This window comes from Oncorhynchus keta, chromosome 5 (assembly GCF_023373465.1).
Source record: "Oncorhynchus keta strain PuntledgeMale-10-30-2019 chromosome 5, Oket_V2, whole genome shotgun sequence".
NCBI classification, from domain to species: Eukaryota; Metazoa; Chordata; class Actinopteri; order Salmoniformes; family Salmonidae; genus Oncorhynchus; species Oncorhynchus keta.
The window spans coordinates 16,649,564-16,674,396 of NC_068425.1; the positions used below are offsets into that span (position 1 = coordinate 16,649,564).

Sequence of the window (24,833 nt, forward strand, 5' to 3'; positions counted from 1 at the left end):
AAAAACCATTGCCTGGTCCAACAAATCCCAGTTCCTGTTGTGTCATGCTGATGGCAGAGTCAGGTTTAGCATGTGTCCTTGTCCCCATCCTGCCTGGTGTCAACAGTACAGGCTGGTGGCAGTGGTGTAATGGTTTGGGGAATGTTTTCCTGACACAAGTTAGGTCCCTTGATACCAATTGAGCAACGTATCCATGCCCCAACGAATTCAGACTGTTCTGGAGGCAAAGGGGGGTCCGACCCGGTACTATATGTACCTAATAGGGTATACCTAATAAACTGGCCACCGAGTGTAATCAATAACTTCCTAAGATCCTGTCACTGTTTGTGAGTAAGATAATGCGCTTGTCTGAATACATGAAGTGGTTGAGTGTTTCCCACTGGGCACAGACGTCAGTTTGTCAACTAATGTGAATTCAACATGAAATCAGCAAAACATTTCTCTATGACATTGAATTTAGGTTAAATGTTGGGTGAAAAAATACTAAATTCCATTATTTTGATGACTTTTTGCAAATCCAATCAGTTTTCCAAGTGAATTCAAATCAAATCAAATCAAATCAAATCGAATCGAATTGTATTTGTCACATACACATGGTTAGCAGATGTTAATGCGAGTGTAGCGAAATGCTTGTGCTTCTAGTTCCGACAATGCAGTGATAACCAACAAGTAATCTAACTAACAATTCCAAAACTACTGTCTTATACACAGTGTAAGGGGATAAGGAATATGTACATAAGGATATATGAATGAGTGATGGTACAGAGCAGCATACAGTAGATGGTATCGAGTACAGTATATACATATGAGATGAGTATGTAGACAAAGTAAACAAAGTGGCATAGTTAAAGTGGCTAGTGATACATGTATTACATAAGGATGCAGTCGATGATGTAGAGTACAGTATATACGTATGCATATGAGATGAATAATGTAGGGTAAGTAACATTATATAAGGTAGCATTGTTTAAAGTGGCTAGTGATATATTTATATCATTTCCCATCAATTCCCATTATTAAAGTGGCTGGAGTTGGGTCAGTGTCAATGACAGTGTGTTGGCAGCAGCCACTCAATGTTAGTGGTGGCTGTTTAACAGTCTGATGGCCTTGAGATAGAAGCTGTTTTTCAGTCTCTCGGTCCCAGCTTTGATGTACCTGTACTGACCTCGCCTTCTGGATGATAGCGGGGTGAACAGGCAGTGGTTCGGGTGGTTGATGTCCTTGATGATCTTTATGGCCTTCCTGTAACATCGGGTGGTGTAGGTGTCCTGGAGGGCAGGTAGTTTGCCCCCGGTGATGCGTTGTGCAGACCTCACTACCCTCTGGAGAGCCTTACGGTTGAGGGCGGAGCAGTTGCCGTACCAGGCGGTGATACAGCCCGCCAGGATGCTCTCGATTGTGCATCTGTAGAAGTTTGTGAGTGCTTTTGGTGACAAGCCGAATTTCTTCAGCCTCCTGAGGTTGAAGAGGCGCTGCTGCGCCTTCTTCACGACGCTGTCTGTGTGGGTGGACCAATTCAGTTTGTCCGTGATGTGTATGCCGAGGAACTTAAAACTTGCTACCCTCTCCACTACTGTTCCATCGATGTGGATAGGGGGGTGTTCCCTCTGCTGTTTCCTGAAGTCCCCAATCATCTCCTTAGTTTTGTTGACATTGAGTGTGAGGTTATTTTCCTGACACCACACTCCGAGGGCCCTCACCTCCTCCCTGTAGGCCGTCTCGTCGTTGTTGGTAATCAAGCCTACCACTGTTGTGTCGTCCGCAAACTTGATGAGTGAGTTGGAGGCTGTTGTCTACCCTCACTACCCTCACTGTTGCCTACCCTCACCACCTGGGGGCGGCCCGTCAGGAAGTCCAGTACCCAGTTGCACAGGGCGGGGTCGAGACCCAGGGTCTCGAGCTTGATGACGAGCTTGGAGGGTACTATGGTGTTGAATGCCAAGCTGTAGTCGATGAACACTACAGCTCGGCATTCAACACCATAGTACCCTCCAAGCTCGTCATCAAGCTCGAGACCCTGGGTTCAACATCATCACATAGATATTTGTTGTTGAAATGACATGGAAACATAGTTGATTCAACCAGACTTTCCAGTGAATCTCTCCCAGATAGAATTTCCTTTGTATCAAGTGAGTCTGCTGCCCTCTCTCTCTCTCTCTCTCTATCCCTTGTGATGCATAATTCACCCTGAAAGTAACAACACACCAAACCTCTGGGTGCTCCCTTTTAAGTTAAAAGACTTAATAATTTAAAATAAGTAATTGAATTGCACAATCATTTCAAGCTTCACTTACAGACAGTTTATACAGCGAAGAACTTGAAACCCCAGTTACGCACCAGCCTCTTATTAGGTTCCCTTCTTTTGGCTGGATAAATATTTTATTGAAATTTTAGAAACACCTTTTCATTTTGGGATTAATTAGTAAGAGATGCCAAAGAGGGCCTAGTATTGTTATTTCAATGTTTTAGCCTTTCAACATATTTTTTGACAATTATTCCAACAGGAACAGGGACTTAATTTAGGGATTGCAAGAAGTAGCCCAGGCTATACATTACAATATTACAGATCCTTAAGAGTCTATTGACGCACCTGTGCGTCAATCCCCATCAGAATCTGTCAATTTAATTTTGAGATATCATTTTTTTTGTATGGGTTGCTTCTCAACCCATCACATCCACCTATGTCGACTGTCCACATCTGTGGTGGAAGGTGGCCGAGCTGCAGTGGTGTTTGTCAGACCATGAGACATCCCAAAAATCGGTCTTCTCACAAAAACATCTATAGGGTCCGAACGGTTTGGCCTAAAAACTATTATTACACTTTATGGAAAGGGGAGACTCTCAAAAATACAATGAAAAAACATGAAAAATATGTGTACTCTTCATAAAACACAGTTTTCCACCACGATGCTAGAGTGGCTTATGCTACTTCCTGATGGTCAGCCAATCAAATAGAAACAGTATGTTGTTTACCACCGGTTGAACACCATGTGCAATATCAGGAAGTAGCATTAGCCACTCTAAAGTTAGTATGATGGTGGCAAACAGTTATTTTCTTTTGGTACTCATATTTTTCCAGATAGTTACGGAGGAAACCGACGCCCTTGCAGCCTGAATGGAGGATGTTTTATGTACGAGCCGGTCGCCGGGGGACATGAGTGTATAGCCAGCTGCATACATTCCAGTTGGACGCAGATGACAAACGATGTAAAAGGAATAATAGCGCCATCTGCCGGCCGTTTAGTCCACACCGGATGTTTGTCGCAAGGCCAAGGCAGGTAGGTAACTGCAGGGTATTAATCAATTATTGATGAAGGACTTTCATGGGCCCTAGAGCGCAAAAAGGCCCACGCCCTTGGGCTAACCCTGTTTACACCGACAAGTAGGCTAGCTAGCCTAAGTAGCACAGAGTCCTAAGGGTAACGCAGTCAGTTTCAGACAGGAATAGTCTTATCTTTTTAGATGAATGTCAAATGTCTACTTGATGTCATGCCAACATCATTTGGCGACAGATACTTTAATAGAGGATAATGAGAGAGTCATTTCAGGGCAAAAAGACTCAAGAGGACATGCTTCCTCCTAATCTTCTAGAAGTTCTACAAGCAAGAAACATTGAGCTGTTAATTCATTATTCATGGGTTCACACAAGAAGAAAGAGCAGTCAGTATGCATATTCATGTTTATATTACATATTACTAGCCAGACCTTTGAAGGCAAAGGAAAGTACTCAGGGTGGAGAGGTGTAAAGTGGACTAGAGAGAGTTTTGCAGTACCCTATGTAAGGCCTACTACACAACTTGTTGGTGGTGAAGGTGGTTTTCTAGTCCACAAATTGTTCAAATGGGCTGTCTAGTGTTCACAGTGTATATTGTTATATAAGAGCTGTCAGCTCTTCTTTGCCTTTTGGCTCGTCTCATTGGCAGTGAGTTGGAAAGGTTTTGTTGTGATGTAATTTGATGCTTAATGGTAGATGACAGTGATATGTGGTGTCTGTGTATAGGGTATCCCTCAGTCGAGTAGTGTTTGTTTCCTCCTATTGCCCCTTGCTTGTTAGTGAGGGCCTTTCCCCCTGCTGGCAATTGCTTCTCCATAGTAACAATTATGTCACTGTCACACACATCCAGCCTCTCATAGCCACATTCACACACACAACACCACAGAGAAAGAACACACACACAAACACACACATCTAAAAAGAATGACACAGTGTCATGGTTTCCGAAAGATCACTAGATCTCACAAAGTCTGTACAACAAATCAAACTCATTTATGTAGAATACAATTTGACAGTCAAATATGAAGCTATGTTTGTATTCTGAACAAAATAGATAAACCTAATATTATATTTAGTAATACAATTGTTGACAATGTCATGCCACTACCACTTGTAATTCTGGTGGTATGGGCAGGTAACAACACATCCGCCACGCTGATCCTCATCACAAGGGCCCCTCAGGGGTGCGTGCTCAGCCCCCTCCTGTACTCCCAGTTCACTCATGACTGCACAGCCAGGCACAACTCCAACACCATCTTTTAAATTTGCTGATGACACAACAGTGGTAGGCCTGATCACCGACAACAACGAGACAGCCTATAGGGAGGAGGTCAGAGACCTGGCCGTGTGGTGCCAGGACAACAACCTCTCCCTCAACGTGATCAAGACAAAGGAGATGATTGTGGACTACAGGAAAAAGAGGACCGACCATGCCCCCATTCTCATCGACGGGGCTGCGGTGGAGCAGGTTGAGAGCTTCAAGTTCCTTGGTGTCCACATCACCAACAAATTAACATGGTCCAAACACACCATGACAGTCGTGAAGCGGGCATGACAAAACCTATTCCCCCTCAGGAGACTGAAAAGATTTGGCATGGGTCCTCAGATCCTTAAAAGGTTCTACAGCTGCACCACCGAGAGCATCCTGACTGGTTGCATCACTGCTTGGTATGACAACTGCTCGGCCTCCAACCGCAAGGCACTACAGAGGGTAATTGCGAACAGCCCAGTACATCACTTGGGCCAAGCTTCCTGCCATCCAGGACTTCGATACCAGGCGGTGTCAGAAGAAGAGCCTGAAAATTGTCAAAGACTCCAGCCACCCTAGTCATAGACTGTTCTCTTTGCTACCACATGGCAAGCAGTAGCGGAGCGCCAAGTCTAGGTCCAAGAGACTTCTAAACAGCTTCTACCCCCAAGCCATAAGACTCCTGAACATCTAGTCAAATGGCCACCCAGACTATTCACATTGCCCCCCCCCCCCTCTCCACACCACTACCACTCTCTGTTGTAATCTATGCATAGTCAGTCACATTAATTAACTCTACCAACATGTACATACTACCTCAACTAACCGGTGCACCCGCACATTGACTCTGTACCGGCACCCCCCTGTATATATTGTTAATTTTTACTGCTCCTCTTCAATTACTTGTTACTTTTATATCTTATTCTTATCCATATTTTTTTAAACTGCACTGTCGGTTAGGGGCTCGTAAGTGAGCATTTCACTGGAAGGTCTACACCTGTTGTATTTGGTGCATGTGACTAATACAATTTGATTTGATTTGACATCTGTAATTCTCATACAGTCCCTGGTGAAATGATGCCGTATATCCATGTCTCTGTGTGTCATGTATGCATGGGAGCGTCTGTCTACGTAAGGTCATGGATGTTCGATAGTGCCGTTGTTAACCTTTCATGCTGTCGCCATGACTGGAGCATGCTACCGTACTTTGAGCTGTGAGCTTCACAGACGTGTTCTGGCTAATTGTAGACCTGATGTGAGTGTGTGGGCAAATGTGCAGAGCTAAAGCTACAGATGAGGTGGAAGACACAAGCTCTCCATCATGCTATCCCCCAGAGTGTGTGTGTGTGTGTGTCGCCAGAGCCCATCAGAGGATTAGCTCATCCGTATTAGCTCAATCTGACGCCATCATGCATTAACTATACTGAAGTAAAATATAAACGCAACATGCAACCATTTCAAAGATTTTACTGAGTTACCATTCATATCAGGAAATCAGTCAATTTAAATAAATTCATTAGGCACTATTCTATGGATTTCACTTGCCTGAGTATACAGATATGCATCTGTGGGTCACAGATACCTTAAATAAAGGTAGGACCGTGGATCAGACAACCAGTTAGTATCTGGTGTTTCTTCATGCAGCGCGACACATCTCCTTCGCATAGAGTTGATCAGGCTGTTGATTGTGGCCTGTGGAATGTTGTCCCACTCCTCTTTAATGGCTGTGCGAAGTTACTGGATATTGGCGGAAACTGGAACACGCTGTAGTACACATCAATCCAGAGCATCCCAAACATGCTCAATTGGTGACGTCTGGTGAGCATGCAAGCCATGGAAGAACTGGGACATTTTCAGCTTCCAAGAATTGTGTACAGATCCTTGGGAAATGGGGCCGTGCAATATCATGCTGAAACATGAGGTGATGGCGTCGGATGAATGGCACGACAATAGGCCTCAGGATCTCATCACAGTATCTCTGTGCATTCAAATTTCTATTGATAAAATGCAATTGTGTTCATTGTATGTAGCTTATACCTGCCCATACCATAACCCCACTACCACCATGGGATGGGGCACTCTGTTCACAATATTGACATCAGAAAACTCCTCAACCAAGCCATTCACGTCGTCTGTGGTTGTGAAGCCGGTAGGATGTACTGCCAAATTCTCTAAAAAAGGTGGCTTATGGTAGAGAAATTAACATTAAATTCTCTGGAAACATCTCAGACAGACATTCCTGCAGTCAGCATGCCAATTGCAGGCTCCCTCAAAAGTTAGAACATCTGTGGCACTGTGTTGTGTGACAAAACCGCACATTTTAGAGGGGCATTTTGTCCCCAGCACAAGGTGCACCTGTGTAATGATCATGCTATTTAATCAGCTTTGTTTAATCAGCTTCTTGATGTGCCACACTTGTCAGTTGGATGGATTATTTGGCAAAGGAAAAATGCTTTGTATATTTGTAGACAAATTAGTGCACAACATTTGAGAGAAATAAGTTTTTTGTGCTTTTGGAAAATTTCTGGGATCTTTTATTTCAGCTCATGAAACATGGGACCAACACTTTATATGTTGCACTTATATTTTTGTTCAATATACATGAGCTCCTTTAAAACAGCCCATTAAAGAATGGTACAAAATAATAGTACGAGAGTAGGTGTTCAAACCCATCTGGGGTTAACCAGTAGATTCAACATTGGGACTTTTCATTGTTCTATATTGCAACACACACACACACACAGTCTGACTTGAGGCAAAGCCCTCAAGCATGTGCAAGGCGTGTGCACTCTGTCCGCACGAACACCCACCATTGCAAACTGTGATTGATGTACTGCAGACGCATTAACAGACAGCCCAGTCTTTTGACCTTCAAATCACCTACCTCGCCATCCACCCTATTTCTGTTCCTGACTTGGTATGTTCTGGCTAGAACCTGGTTTGTGTGGTGTCGGAATGGGTCACCGAGCTGAAGGGCTTGGGGGCTGGGGTGGGGGTTGGGGTTTAACAAGCCCCCATGCAGATTAAATACCACACTGTACATTCTGCTAGTGTCTGTGAGGAGAGAGGGAAAGGGTGAGAGGCGCACTGTGAGAGAACGGCGGAATAGCACAAGGCATAAAAATGTGTACTGGGAGAGGGACACTACATGGAAAAAGGGAGAGCAGATGGCTAACAGAGACATTTAAAAAGAGGAAGACAGAGAGAAATGTATATCACAGCGTCCAGCTGCTCTCTTGTCACTGAGAATAACGATCACTCTCTTTTCATGTTTTTCCCCTTGTTGTAATGGTTCCCTTCTCATACCTTGCTTCTATCCCCCTCTCTCTTTCTCTCTCTCTCTCTCTCTCTCTCTCTCTCCCTCTCTCTCTCTCTGGTGGATGCTCAACCTGTCTCTATTTCTATCATGCTTTCTCCTGGACTTACATGTCTCTCTCTTTTGACCTTTCTCCATCTTTCACATTTTGTTCTGTTCTCTCCTCTCTCTCTCTCTCTCTCTCTCTCTCTCTCTCTCTCTCTCTCTCTCTCTCTCGTTCTTCTCCCTCTTCTCCCTCTCTGTTTCCCACTCTCCCTTAAAGAACCAATGCAGTCAACCATGATTTTCCTTGTTTTTAAAAAATATTTTCACACTATGACGTTGGAATAATATTGTGAAAATTATGATAATGCCCTTTTAAGTTTAAGAGGTGTTTAAATAAACCAATAAGAAAGAGAGTTCCAAACATCTCTACCAATAACAGCTAGTTTTCAGTTTCCCCACACCACTCCCAGACAGTCCTAGCTAAATTCTTGCTTGAGAAATTGCTCTTTGCAAAGAAGCTATTTTTGTTTCTCTTTGACCATTTTAATTGAAAGCAATCCCCAGTAGGGCACTTAATTGTTACCCAGAAATGATTTGATATGGTGATAAAAACAGCTGCATTGAGCCTCTAAGGCTCTGATTTGTGGATTCTGTCACATTTCAGCAGCTGGAATCGCTGTTCCATCTCATAGTGAGGCTTGGGAAACAGGCTCTGTGCACCGCATAGTAATGACGTGTTTAATGTCTCTAATGAGATCATTGTACATTGTGCAACTGTTGCCTTTCTAACATAACATCTGTATTTATTATTATGCATCCTTGATAATAAAAAGTAGAATGAGGCATTGCAATTAAGATAAACAAACCTTCATATCATAAAAAGCAGCATTAATATTAATGGGACATGTTTTTACAACATCATCCTTATTTAATACCTACAGCTGCTATAATAGCACTATTTTTCTGACTTCATAGGTCAAGGTCTTGCCCGTGACATTTTTAATCAGTGATTCAGCTCCCTTTAGACGAAAGCAGATGAAGCGTACAGCTGCAGGGTATATTACAAAACATAGACCTACACATGTCTCAAGTAAAGACTCCCTTGGAACCTTATATTGCCTATCCACATGCTCTCACACACAGCATGATACAAAGGTACATAGATAGAATACTACATGAATTCACACTTAATTATACACTCCTTGCATGTGGCAAATACATGCACTCTCACAAACACACAGGCACACACATGGCACACACACTATGACACACAGACACGCCACCCTTTACCATGCTTGACATTTCACCCATTTTGCACCCACCACATGTAAGCTGTCCAATGACATTTAAGCAGCACTGCAGCAGAGAGCGAGGACAGAGAGAGCGAGGGACAGAGAGAGCGAGGGACAGAGAGAGCGAGTGACAGAGAGAGCGAGGGACAGAGAGAGCGAGGGACAGAGAGAGCGAGGGACAGAGAGAGCGAGGGACAGAGAGAGCGAGGGACAGAGAGAGCGAGGGACAGAGAGAGCGAGGGACAGAGAGAGCGAGGGACAGAGAGAGCGAGTGACAGAGAGAGCGAGGGACAGAGAGAGCGAGGGACAGAGAGAGCGAGGGACAGTGGGGAGAGGGGGGTCGAAGGGGTTTCCAGGGGTCTCTTTTCCAGAACACTGACCAATGGCTCTATAAATTCTGTCCCCCACATTTCCCTAAATGTTCCATGCCTCCCTCTCCCAACCCTCCTGCATGGTATTTCATACCAGTTTCTATTACCTCTGCCACTCTTAATTCTTGCTCTTTATTTCTATTTTCTTTCCAATTTTACTCCCTTAGTCGCTCTTTGTTTCTCACCTTCTTCTGCCACCTCACAAACCCTCCCCCCTCCATCTCTCTGTCTCCCCATATCCTTCCTGTCAGAGCAGCGTTTCTGCATCTCTTTATGTTGATCTCACTTTCTTTGTTCCCTCTCTCTCATCCTCCGCTCTTTCCCTATCTGTCTCCCCACCCTCCTCTGTGTTTGGATGAATGATTGAGAGGCTCCATTCGACGACAGCCGCAGCATTGGAACGTCAGTCAACAGGAAATTCTCACTCCTCCCTTGCTGTCGTCAGATCACTGGGAGGCCAGGGGCTCTTTGATCCCCCATAATGCTGCCTGATCGTGGTGTCAGCTCCGACTCTCTACAAACATCTCTCTAGGCACTGTGTGCTGAGATCAATACCACTTCCACGAGGGGGCTTCTCTCCCTGCACCATGTCCTCCTCGCACTTGCATGGCTCAGAGATTTGACATCTGAAAATCCACTCTGTACACCCTTATCAAAACAGTGGAAGTCTGAGTAAGCACACTCTGTAGTTTAACACTGTGCCAAGTGACTGTGTTTGACACTGGCTCTCCGTGTGTCACCAATGACTCTTGCTGTTCTGTCCCATGTGTTTTGACAGGTAGCCCCTCTTAATCACCTTCACCTTGGACAAGACTGTCTGGTAAATACAATCAAAGCAATGAATGTGCTGTAACACACCATTCCTAGGGGAGGCTAAGCACAAGGGCAAGCATGGGCACTACCCTTCCGGTTGTGGTTTTGGAGATCTCTCCATCCTCTTCTCTTGACTTAAACCTGGGTTGTCCACAGTCACTTCCTTTGTTCCAGAGCTCTAGTGCTGTAGCAGAGGCTTGTTGACAAATGATGTCTGTCTCTCACACAGCAGTGCACCTGCAGCACTTTGATGGACTCCCTCTGCATGGGTTCTGGAGCAAGCCCTTCCCTTCCTGTCACTCTCCAGTGATTGATGGATGGGTCCTGGACCGTGGTGCTGTATGCTCCAAACATCACTCTCCCTATAACTGGTACTGGGATCGATCATTTTGGGCCTCAGGCACTGAACTATAACCTCCCTGGTGGTGACTGTAGGTGCATCCTCAGTCTAGACGGGACTAGGATCTCATGAAACAGAGAAACAGATGTCCTGTCACAGTTTAAGTTAAAGTCACAGTGTCTTTCATTCCCCCATGGGGCCTCCACCCAAGTTCGCCATATTTTCAATGGGCAGAAGATGAGCGTCAGCTGTCGTGACAGACATTTCTGCTTTTTTTCTCTTACAACTTGGTTGCGCAATCTTTACCCATGATTAAGTCTAAAGGGTCTCTGATCCGGTCAGACGTCTTAATTAGGGGATGCCAGCTATGACACATCGTAAGCAGTTTGCACTGGCTTTTAGTTATGGGATTGCTTCCAATCAGAAATGTTTCAGCTACAGAAATGAACACAGCAGGAGAGTAGATCTATTAAAGCACACAGTGTGACCTTCAGCGAAACAACTGAATATACACTGCTCAAAAAAATAAAGGGAACACTAAAATAACACATCCTAGATCTGAATGAATGAAATATTTTTATTAAATACTTTTTTCTTTACATAGTTGAATGTGCTGACAACAAAAAATGTTCTCACACAAAAATTATCAATGGAAATCAAATGTATCAACCCATGGAGGTCTGGATTTGGAGTCACACTCAAAATGAAAGTGGAAAACCACACTACAGGATGATCCAACTTTGATGTAATGTCCTTAAAACAAGTCAAAATGAGGCTCAGTGGTGTGTGTGGCCTCCACGTGCCTGTATGACCTCCCTACAACGCCTGGGCATGCTCCTGATGAGGTGGCGGATGGTCTCCTGAGGGATCTCCTCCCAGACATGGACTAAAGCATCTGCCAACTCCTGGACAGTCTGTGGTGCAACGTGGCGTTGGGGGATGGAGCGAGACATGATGTCCCAGATGTGCTCAATTGGATTCAGGTCTGGGGAATGGGCGGGCCAGTCCATAGCATCAATGCCTTCCTCTTGCAGGAACTGCTGACACACTCCAGCCACATGAGGTCTAGCATTGTCTTGCATTAGGAGGAACCCAGGGCCAACCGCACCAGCATATGGTCTCACAAGGGGTCTGAGGATCTCATCTCGGTACCTAATGGCAGTCAGGCTACCTCTGGCGAGCACATGGAGGGCTGTGTGGCCCCCCAAAGAAATGCAACCCCACACCATGACGACCCACCGCCAAACCGGTCATGCTGGAGGATGTTGCAAGCAGCAGAACGTTCTCCACGGCGTCTCCAGACTCTGGCACGTCTGTCACATGTGCTCAGTGTGAACCTGCTTTCATCTGTGTAGAGCACAGGGCATCAGTGGTGAATTGTTGTTCTCTGGCAAATGAAAAACGTCCTGCACGGTGTTGGGCTGTAAGCACAAACCCACCTGTGGACGTCGGGCCCTCATACCACCCTCATGGAGTCTGTTTCTGACTGTTTGAGCAGACACATGCACATTTTTGGCCTGCTGGAGGTCATTTTGCAGGGCTCTGGCAGTGCTCCTCCTGCTCCTCCTTGCACAAAGGCGGAGGTAGCGGTCCTGCTGCTGGGTTGTTGCCCTCCTACGGCCTCCTCCACGTCTCCTGATGTACTGGCCTGTCTCCTGGTAGCGCCTCAATGCTCTGGACACTACGCTGACAGACACAGCAAACCTTCTTGCCACAGCTCGCATTGATGTTCCATCCTGGATGAGCTGAACTACCTGAGCCACTTGTGTGGGTTGTAGACTCCATCTCATGCTACCACTAGAGTGAAAGCACCGCTAGCATTCAAAAGTGACCAAAACATCAGCCAGGAAGCATAGGAACTGAGAAGTGGTCTGTGGTCCCCACCTGCAGAACCACTCCTTTATTGGGGGTGTCTTGCTAATTGCCTATAATGTCCACCTGTTGTCTATTCCATTAGCACAACAGCATGTGAAATTTGTTGTCAATCAGTGTTGCTTCCTAAGTGGACAGTTTGATTTCACAAAAGTGTGATTGACTTGGAGTTACATTGTGTTGTTTAAGTGTTCCCTTTATTTTTTTGAGCAGTGTATTATCAGATCATCTTGGTTCTTCACTAAGTTCTGCTTTCAGCCATTAAGTGGTCTCACTTTATTTTACAATGGGTAACATTGTGTCTGATAATGACTCTCAGGCTGGACATAACTCTGTCTAACACAGAACAATTTGTGGTGTTTATTTCATGAAAATGCTGTGACCTTCAAATATACACAAAACATTAGGAACACCTGCTCTTTCCATGACACAGACTGATCAGGTGAAAGCTATGATCCCTTATTGATGTCCCTTGTTAAATTCACTTAAATCAGTGTAGATGAAGGGGAGGAGACGGGTTAAAAAGTTATTTTTAAGCATGTCAACAATTGAGACATGGATTGTGTATGTGCTCCATTCAGAGGGTGAACGGGCCAGACAAAAGTGCCTTTGAACGGGGTATGGCAGTAGGTGCCAGGCACACCGGTTTGTGTCAAGAACTGCAACAGTTTTCCGTGTGTATCAAGAATGGTCCACCACTCAAAGGACATCCAGCCAACTTGACACAACTGTGGGAAGCGTTGGAGTCAACATGGGCCAGCATCCCTGTGGAATGCTTTTGACACCTTTTAGAGTCCCTGCCCTGACGAATTGAGGCTGTTCTGAGGGTAAAAGGAGGGGGAGGGGGGCAACTCAATTTGAGTAAGGTGTTCTTAATGTTTGGTACACTCAGTGTATGTTGAGGATTCTACCACTTGATCTTTAGCACACATCCAATCGGAAACACATCACCCCACTGGTAATGATGGGCTTGAGACCTGCAGGGGTTAGGTGGAAACTGTAGACTCATTTTGGCTCCGGAGGCTCGTCTATGAAAGGGTTAGGTCTCATTATGACGGAATAACAGAGCCAGAATGGAGCCACATCCCCACTCAACCGCCCGGAAGCCATAATATCAGTACGTCAGCAGCCTGGCTTATCCCAGTAATTTAATGTATAGCCACGCACATCTCTGAGGGGCTCAGCTTCCCTCCTATCAGCTACACACAGACACACTGGATCGACGAAAAGCCTGCTTCAGCCCAATCACCATTACAGCCCTTTTAAGGTCAAGCTAAAACTGTGTCAATCCATAACTGTTGGAGCCCAAAGCTACAGTGGAGAGTGGGGAGGAGGCGATAAGGTTAAGAGCATGTCCATATTGTGCCCATAGCCCCATATCCATCATTTCTCTATATTGTATCACTTAAGACAGTGTCATCCGTAGCCCGTAGTGTGAGGTGTCCTTGAGATGACAGAGTGAAAGGACCCCGGGCGCTGGATCTACGCGATGCAAATCCCCTCAACCACAGCTCAGTGGCAGTGCATTACTTTCAGTCCAAATCCTTAACAGGGCACCGAGAGACAACCCAGCACTGGTCCAGGACCTGCTGCCCCATGCTAATCTACACCTCATTGGCTGAGAGGGTATCCAAATAGAACTGACTTAGGGGCACTGTCTGTTTTAGCTGCACTCCAAAAGCCCTGTGCACATTATAATCCTATTCCCCTCTCCAACCCTCCTTAAACTGCACAGTCTAGCCTGTTGAGACGTAGCAGAAGCAACCAGCACATATAGCCTGCAGACGCCCCTGGGCAGGACTGAAGGGGGAGGAAGGGGGGAGAGTAGGAGGTCTGTGGCTTTGTAAAGACAGCTGGAGGGGTCAGAAGAAGAGCGCCAAAGGCGTTGGAGAGAAGCTGTGCTGTGATCAAACACATCTGCCTCGTTTGACACATACGAGAACACACACATGAACACAGCCAGGCAGCCAGTATATCAACTCACAAGCACAGTAATGGAAGTTGAAGCTTCCCTCAAACAAACACTAACAGACACACTCTGACAGACACACTCTGACAACAAAAACCAACAGACACACTCTGACAGAATAAACACCAACAGACACACTCTGACAGAATAAACACCAACAGACACACTCTGACAGAATAAACACCAACAGACACACTCTGACAGAATAAACTCCAACAGACACACTCTGACAACAAAAACCAACAGACACACTCTGACAGAATAAACACCAACAGACACACTCTGACAGAATAAACACCAACAGACACACTCTGACAACAAAAACCAACAGACACACTCTGACAGAATAAACACCAACAGACACACTCTGACAGAACAAACACCAACAGACACACTCTGACAGAATAAACACCAACAGACACACTCTGACAACAAAAACCAACAGACACACTCTGACAGAATAAACACCAACAGACACACTCTGACAACAAAAACCAACAGACACACTCTGACAGAATAAACACCAACAGACACACTCTGACAGAATAAACACCAACAGACACACTCTGACAACAAAAACCAACAGACACACTCTGACAGAATAAACACCAACATACACACTCTGACAGAACAAACACCAACAGACACACTCTGACAGAATAAACACTAACAGACACACTCTGACAGAATAAACACCAACAGACACACTCTGACAGAACAAACACCAACAGACACACTCTGACAGAACAAACACCAACAGACACACTCTGACAACAAAAACCAACAGACACACTCTGACAACAAAAACCAACAGACACACTCTGACAACAAAAACCAACAGACACACTGACAACAAAAACCAACAGACACACTCTGACAACAAAAACCAACAGACACACTCTGACAACAAAAAACAACAGACACACTCTGACAGAATAAACACCAACAGACACACTCTGACAGAATAAACACCAACAGACACACTCTGACAGAATAAACTCCAACAGACACACTCTGACAACAAAAACCAACAGACACACTCTGACAGAATAAACACCAACAGACACACTCTGACAGAATAAACACCAACAGACACACTCTGACAACAAAAACCAACAGACACACTCTGACAACAAAAACCAACAGACACACTCTGACAGAATAAACACCAACAGACACACTCTGACAGAACAAACACCAACAGACACACTCTGACAGAATAAACACCAACAGACACACTCTGACAGAACAAACACCAACAGACACACTCTGACAGAATAAACACCAACAGACACACTCTGACAGAATAAACTCCAACAGACACACTCTGACAACAAAAACCAACAGACACACTCTGACAGAATAAACACCAACAGACACACTCTGACAGAATAAACACCAACAGCAGACACACTCTGACAACAAAAACCAACAGACACACTCTGACAACAAAAACCAACAGACACACTCTGACAGAATAAACACCAACAGACACACTCTGACAACAAAAACCAACAGACACACTGACAACAAAAACCAACAGACACACTGACAACAAAAACCAACAGACACACTCTGACAACAAAAACCAACAGACACACTCTGACAACAAAACACAACAGACACACTCTGACAGAATAAACACCAACAGACACACTCTGACAGAATAAACACCAACAGACACACTCTGACAGAATAAACACCAACAGACACACTCTGACAACAAAAACCAACAGACACACTCTGACAGAATAAACACCAACAGACACACTCTGACAGAATAAACACCAACAGACACACTCTGACAGAATAAACACCAACAGACACACTCTGACAGAACAAACACCAACAGACACACTCTGACAGAATAAACACCAACAGACACACTCTGACAGAACAAACACCAACAGACACACTCTCACAGAATAAACACCAACAGACACACTCTGACAGAATAAACACCAACAGACACACTCTGACAACAAAAAAAACCAACAGACACACTCTGACAGAATAAACACCAACAGACACACTCTGACAGAATAAACACCAACAGACACACTCTGACAGAATAAACACCAACAGACACACTCTGACAACAAAAACCAACAGACACACTCTGACAGAATAAACACCAACAGACACACTCTGACAACAAAAACCAACAGACACACTCTGACAGAATAAACACCAACAGACACACTCTGACAGAATAAACACTAACAGACACACACTGACAGAATAAACACCAACAGACACACGGACAGAACAAACACCAACAGACACACTCTGACAGAACAAACACCATCAGACACACTCTGACAGAACAAACACCAACAGACACACTGACAGAACAAACACCAACAGACACACTCTGACAGAACAAACACCAACAGACACACTCTGACAGAATAAACACCAACAGACACACTCTGACAGAACAAAAACCAACAGACACACTCTGACAGAACAAACACCAACAGACACACTCTGACAGAACAAACACCAACAGACACACTCTGACAGAACAAACACCAACAGACACACTCTGACAGAACAAAACCAACAGACACACTGACAGAACAAACACCAACAGACACACTCTGACAGAATAAACACCAACAGACACACTCTGACAGAACAAAAACCAACAGACACACTCTGACAGAACAAACACCAACAGACACACTCTGACAGAACAAACACCAACAGACACACTCTGACAGAACAAACACCAACAGACACACTCTGACAGAACAAACACCAACAGACACACTGACAAACAAACACGAAGGGGGCTTTTACACCAAATTGATTTGGGTTAGTCTGTAGTGGTGTGAACACTATCCACACTAGGGAGCGCACTAAACAATGCACTGTGGCTCTCTCAAAAAGGATGTTCTCAGTCCTATTTCATTCCTAGTGTGGTGCGGTTCGCTGCAGGTGAGAAGGCAGTCTGGACCAAACACAGGAAAAGAACCAGAGGTGAGCGGTATTATTGGTTGTTTGACTGAGAGCATTTGATGAAATGCACACAGTACCAGCTGTGGCTGCATAAAACATTCTGTGAATAGCAGAGCATTTATGAGCACATCCGATTCAGGTTAGGGGAGACTGGAGCTGAATATAGCCTATTCACGTGGCAGTTGGAGCGGCTATTCCGCTGTTTCCCCCCGCATGTTGTTCGAAGACCAAAGCCAAAGTAATATGAAGTTTGAGACACACAAGTTATTCTTCCTGATAATCAGAGATGGAGTTAACGTGAGCATTTGTGCCCAATAAACAAATGACATGCATGAACACGTGGTTTTGTTTTGGCATTTTAGTTTGTTTGACATTTGGCAATGTGAGAACACCCGGACCAAAGGGAAGAAATGACAATGTAACAAATAATGAAACCCTGATTCGAACTATAGCTCAGAACTAACAAACACACTCTGACAGAACATACACTAAAAACAATGACAGAATCACAAACATGACAGCATGCAGGTAGGTTAACTCAAGTACACACAAATGCACAAATACTGTACATACAGTGCATTTGGAGAATACCCCCACAATACCCCATAATAATTTTTTTGCAAATCTATAGGAAAGAAAAAACTTTAATATCACATTTTCATAAGTATTCAGACACTTTACTCAGTACTTCATTGAAGCATCTTTAGCAGCGATTACATCCTCAAGTCTTCTTGGGTATGACACTAGAAGCTTGGCACGCTTGTATTTGGGGATTTTCTCCTATTCTTCTCTCAAGCTCTGTCAGATTGGATGGGGAGTGTCACTGCACAGCTATTTTCAGGTATCTCCAGATGTTCGATCGGGTTCAAGTCCAGGCTCTGGCTGGGTCACTCAAGGACATTCAGCAACTTGTCCCGAAGTAACTCCTGCATTGTCTTGGCTGTGTCCTGTTGGAAGGTGAACCTTTGCCCCAGTCTGAGGTCCTGAGTGCTCTGGAGCAGGTTTTCATAAAGGATCTCTCTGTACTTTGCTCCGCATATCGTTCCCTTGATCCTGACTATGTGGCTCCAGAGTGACGCAGTGGTCTAATATACTGCATCACAGTGCAAGAGGCGTCACTGCAGTATCTGGTTCAAATCCAGGCTGCATCATATCCGGCCGTGATTGGGAGTCCCATAGGGTTGGCGCACAATTGGCCCAGTGCCGTCCAGGTTTGGCCGGGGTAGGCCGTCATTGTAAATAAGAATTTGTTCTTAACTGACTTGCCTAGTTAAATAAAGGTTAAATAAAAAGTATCCTAGTCCCTGCTGCTGAAAAACATCCCCACAGCATGATGCTGCCACCACCAAGCTTCACCTTAGGGATGATCCCAGGTTTCCTCCAGACGTGACACTTGGCATTCAGGCCAAAGAGTTCAAACTTGGTTTCATCAGACCCTAGAATCTTGTTTCTCATGGTCCAAGTCCTTTAGGTGCCTTTTGGCAAACTCCAAGCGTGCTGTCATGTGCCTTTTACTGAGGAGTGGCTTAAGTCTGACCACTCTACCATAAAGGCCTGATTGGTGGAGTGCTTGAGAAATGGTTGTCCTTCTGGAAAGTTCTCCCATCTCTACAGAGGAACTCTGTAGTTCTGTCAGAGTGACCATCGGGTTCTTGGTCACCTCCCTGACCAAGGCCCTTTTCCCCCAATTGCTCAGTTTGCCCGGGCAGCCAGCTCTAGGACGAGTCTTGGTGGTTCTGAACTTCTTCCATTTAAGAATGACGGAGGCCATTGTGTTCTTGGGGACCTTCAATATTGTTTTGTTACCCTTCCCCAGATCTGTGCCTCTACACAATCCTGTCTCTGAGCTCTACGGACAATTTTTTAAATTTCGAGTCTCATAGCAAAGGGTCTGAATAGTTATGTAAATAAGTTATTTCTGTTTTATAGTTTTAATACATTTGAAAATGTTTACAAAAAACCTGTTTTCACTTTGTCACTATGGGGTATTGTGTGTAGATTGACGAGAAAAAACATATTTAATACATTTTAGAATAAGGCTGTAACATAACAAAATGTGGAAAAAGTCAAGGGGTCTGAATACATTACGAATACACTACAGTACACAACATAGCTCAAAGCACACACACACAGATGGCAGAGGACACATGCATGAGCATGTATGTCATACAGTGTGACTGTTACTCCCACAGCATCCTCTCTGTTTCTCAGAGTATCATTACCACAGCGTCATATGTTGACTGGTAGGCAAGCACAGTACGTATGTAATTGGCGCTGGCCCCATGTGGATTTTAATCACAGTGAATATACAAAGAAATTAACATACACATACAACCCCCCTTTCACTTAACACTCCCTCCGCCCGTCCAAATTCCCTCATTTCCTTGTTTTGATTTCAATGTCACACTGATGCTATCGCTTTCCCCCTCACAGACTGCCTCTGCAACATGCAATTACACACGCTTCACAGATGCAGATCCCCCTTATCTACAAAGAGAGCAGGAACAGTGCCAATATAGACCTTTCACACAGTCCGCCCAGCCAAGATGATTCACCGCAGGGGTATTTTCCTCTGAACGTGTTTGTTTAGATAACGGTTAGCCACTGTATGAGCAGGATCAACTTCGTCATCACTACAGTATCAGCATCATCAACAACAACAGGGACATTGTCTTCATCGTGTTCAATAACAGTAGTGTAACTGGCGTTATTGGCAAAACATTAACAAATGATGAATGTTGAGATCGGTCTGTTCAAACATATAGTAAACCTTAAATAATTCATGGTGCAGTTCTCAGGAGTTTAGACCAGTCAGTCCCCTGTATTGTAATGAACCATTAGCTCTGTCTATGGTGCTCAAACACAGCTCACAGACAGCAGAACCAAGTGGGATGAGGATAGGCTAGGCCTTGTGCTTTGTGCTCTCTCAATCATTCTCTTTCCATCTGTTAGCCTCTCACTTCCTGCTTTCAGTCCCTCTGTCTCTGTCCTTACCCAATTTCCTCTCGTTCTCTTCATGTTCTCGTCTTTCTCTCCCTTTCTCTCTATTCCCCAAAATCGATATAAAATGTCCTCAGTCTCTTTATTTGTCATTCTGTCTCTATCTCTTTCCCTCCGTTATTTCACAGAGGAACACGCATGGCCTGTTCACTGGGAGATGTTTGACCCTCAGGGTAGCTCTCCACACAGAGCAGCTCTGTCCAGCTGTCCCACTCACTGTCATGAGAATGCTCACACACACACACACACACACACACACACACACACACACACACACACACACACACACACACACACACACACACACACACACACACACACACACACACACACACACACACACACACACACACACACACACACACACGCACATTCACTATAGTACATATAATACATGCCAAACACTCTAACATAGACACACTCACAGGAACACCAAATTCCAAAAGGAACACTCAATTCCATCACAACTCATGTAGATACTTATACACTGTAATTACCAGCTTATAGCCACTCACTGACAAGAATAATACACACATGCAGAAACGTTATAATTCTCAACCAACATTGGCCTCACATATGGTACATACTGTGCTATTCAGGGAACAGTCTCAACACTCCGCACAGTATATTCAATTGTTATTGCAAAGGCACTAGAACACAGTTGCACACACTTACACACACACATACTGTGCACACACACACACTCTCTCTGCCTGGATTGTCCCCTAACCCCAACCTAACACTTTCAAACACTGATCTAGATGCAGCTTTAACCATATCATGTCAGATATGGGTAAAAAAAACGAGATTATAGGGCAGAGCAGTATTGGGTGGAATAGAAATAATGAAAACATGTGCAGAGCCAGCAGTTTACACTCTCATCCACCTCAGTAGACTAGGCAGCACCTGTATGTCCTCTCTTTAATGTTCATCATGACACAATGTCACACCCCAGTCAATGTCCTTCTTTCATCTGGTATTATTTGATTTTTTTTTTTACCCATATCTTTCTGGGAATTCCTCAATGGCTATGTCACCCCATCTCTCATCTTTTTAAATGTCAGCATTTTTTTTACCCTTATCTATTACAATCCCTACGTTCCCTCATTTCCATCCCATTCTTTCACCTTGTCACTTCTTTCTTGCCCTCTCCTTTGATATTTGTTCCAGAAATCCATCTCCCCCTCTTATCTCTCTGCCAATTCCTCCTTCCCTTTCTTCTATCTCTTCCTCTTCCATCCTCTGCACTCCATCTTTCTACTTCTACCTGCCCACCTTTCTCACACACATGCTCTCTGTCCCCATCCATCTATTTCTCTCTCTCAAATGAGCCCCTTCTCTCATCTCATCACACACTCTCTCTGGTCTGTGGTTATTAATGAAGGTCATGCGGGTGGTGGCAGGTTGTGGTTGTGTGGCCAGCGGACACACCATGCTGAGAGCTGAGGGGGGGACAGGGGGCACACAGACGGGTCTCTCTGGCCTCCACGTCCCATTGTATAAGCCCTCCACAGATAATGACCATTTAATTAAAGACTCATTTAATGGTGAACGCTAGTCAGAGACAGGAGAAAGGAAGGACAGATGGGGAGTGAGTGTTGTTTGGCAAAATAATAAAGAGGAGTAGAGATGAAGGGAAGGTGGAGACTGATGGGTTTAGGTTGGCATGAACGTGATGGAGAAAATAATTGTTGGAATAGAGTGAAGATGAAAGCAAAGCGTGTGTGTGTGTGTGTGTGTGTGTGTGTGTGTGTGTGTGTGTGTGTGTGTGTGTGTGTGTGTGTGTGTGTGTGTGTGTGTGTGTGTGTGTGTGTGTGTGTGTGTGTGTGTGTGTGTGTGTGTGTGTGTTGGATGGGAATGGGGTTCAGAGGGATTTGAGGGGATCTAATTAGTAAACAGATGAACTGCTTGGTGCTATATCAACAGGTCCCAGACTAGAACAAAGATAATTACAAATTCATTAACTTCTTTGGGACTGGGGGGCAGTACTGAGTAGCTGGGATAAAAAAGTGCCCAGAGTAAACTGCCTGCTACTCAGGCCCAAAAGCTACAATATGCATATAATTTGCATATAGAATTTGGATAGAAAACATTCTGAAGTTTCTAAAACTGTTTGAATGATGTCTGTGAGTTTAACAGAACTCATATGGCAGGCAAAAACCTGAGAAAAAATCCAACCAGGAAGTGGGAAATCTGAGGTTTGTAGTTTTTCAAGTCCGATCGAATATACAGTGTCTATGGGGTCATATTGCACTTCTTAAGGCTTCCACTAGATGTCAACCGTCTTTAGAACCTTGTTTGAGGCTTCTACTGTGAAGGAGGAGAGAATGAGAGATGTTTGAGCCAGAGGTCTTGTAGAGTGCCATGAGCTGATCATGCGCATGCCTGTGAGAGGTAGATGCGTTCCATTGCATTTCTAAAGACAAAGGAATTCTCCGGTTGGAACATTATTGAAGATTTACGTTAAAAACATCCTAAAGATTGATTCTATACATCGTTTGACAAGTTTCTACGAACTGTAATAGAACTTTTTTGACATTTAGTCTGACAAAGTGATGGCGCATTATGCATTTGGATTACTGGGCTAAACGCGCAAACAAAAAGGAGGTATTTGGACATAAATTATTGACTTTATCGAACAAAACAAACATTTATTGTGGAACTGGGATTCCTGGGAGTGTATACCGATCAAGATCATCAAAGTTAAGTGAATATGCGCAGTGGTTAAGGGCGCTGTACTGCAGCACCAGCTGTGCCATCAAAGACTCTGGGTTCGCGCCCAGGTTCTGTCGTGACCGGCAGAACCTAGGAGGTCCGTGGGGCGACGCAGGGCTTGGCCGGTAGGGATGTCCTTGTCTCATCGCGCACCAGCGACTCCTGTGGCGGGCCGGGCGCAGTGCGTGCTAACCAAGGTTACCAGGTGCATGGTGTTTCCTCCAACACATTGGTGCGGCTGGCTTCCGGGTTGGATGCGCGCTGTGTTAAGAAGCAGTGCGGCTTGGTTGGGTTGTGTATTGGAGGATGCATGACTTTCAACCTTCGTCTCTCCTGAGCCTGTACGGGAGTTGTAGCGATGATAGTAGCTACTAAAAACAATTGGATACCACGAAATTGGGGAGAAAAAGGGGTCAAATTTAAATAAAAAATAAAAATAAAAAAGGTAAGTGAATATTTAAAACGCTATTTCTGACTTTTCTGATACCTCCTTCTTTGGAAAATGGCTGGATGTTTTTCTGTGACTAGCGCTGACCTAACATAATCGCAAGGTGTGCTTTCGCCGTAAAGCCTTTTTGAAATCTGACACAGCGGTTGCATTAATTGTTCTTGTTATGTCCATGCATAACACATAACACTTTTATCAATGTTTATTATGAGTATTTGTGTAATTTGATGTGGCTCTTTGCACTTTCACCGGATGTTTGTTTGAGACAATGCATTTCTGATCATAACACACCAATTTCAAATGAGGTTTTTGGACGTAAAGATTAACTTTATTGAACAAAACACACATTTATTGTGTAACATGAAGTCCTGTGAGTACCATCTGATGAAGATCATCAAAGGTTAGGGATTAATTTAATCGCTATTTCTGATTTTTGTGAGCCCTTTCCTTGGCTGGAAAATGGCTGTGTGGTTTTCCATGACTAGGTACTGACCTAACATAATCGTTTGGTGTGCCTATTTGAAATCGGACACTGTGGCTGGATTTACCAGAAGTTTATCTTTAAAATGGTGTAAAATACTTGTATGTTTGAGGAATTTTAATTATGGGATTTCTGTTGTTTTTGAATTTGGCGCCCTGCAATTTCACTGGCTGTTGGTGAGGTGGGACGCTACCATCCCACATATCCCAGAGAAGTTAAAGATGACCAGCCCGTCCCTGAACTTCTGCTCAGGCATGGAGGGAGACAGCAGGGGCTGCTATGGAATTAAAGATAACCAGCCTGTCCCTGCACTTCTGCTTCAGCCAAGGAGGGAGACAGCAGGGGCTGCTATGGAATTGAGCCTTCCTCCTAGCTCAATAACAAGTGTCTGCATGCGCGCGTGTCAAATCAATTTTGATTTGTTACATGCTTCGTATACAACAGGTATACACCAACAGTGAAACATTTACTTACAGACCCTTCTCAATAATGCAGAGCAAAAATGTAAAAATGCCAGAGTCTGAAATAGTCTGTTGTACCCTGTTCAGAGTTAGTAGTGTCCTCATTAGTACATTGAGCACTAAAAGAGCCCTCGTGAGAGTGCTTGCAAAGCGTTGCTGGATCAGTATCCGATATGCTTAATTACACTGAGAGACATCTCCTGTAATAACCACTGTCGCTCCCAGAGAAACAGGTTTACCATTGTTGCTGCGCGGTGACCTGCCAGAGATCCCATTGGTCCCT

At 44.5% G+C, this 24,833-nt stretch overlaps 1 protein-coding gene across 2 annotated transcripts in view; it reads right to left on the minus strand.

The window, feature by feature from the left end:
* LOC118384170 (protein shisa-8-like) overlaps nucleotides 1-24,833 on the minus strand; it is a 74,302-nt gene that overhangs the window by 20,986 nt on the left and 28,483 nt on the right. For both annotated transcript variants that reach the window (XM_052518848.1, XM_052518847.1), the window contains exon 2: nucleotides 24,790-24,833. This exon is cut by the window's right edge and continues 72 nt beyond it. In XM_052518848.1, coding sequence (XP_052374808.1) covers nucleotides 24,790-24,833 — 44 coding nt within the window. The remainder of the gene's footprint in view (nucleotides 1-24,789) is intronic.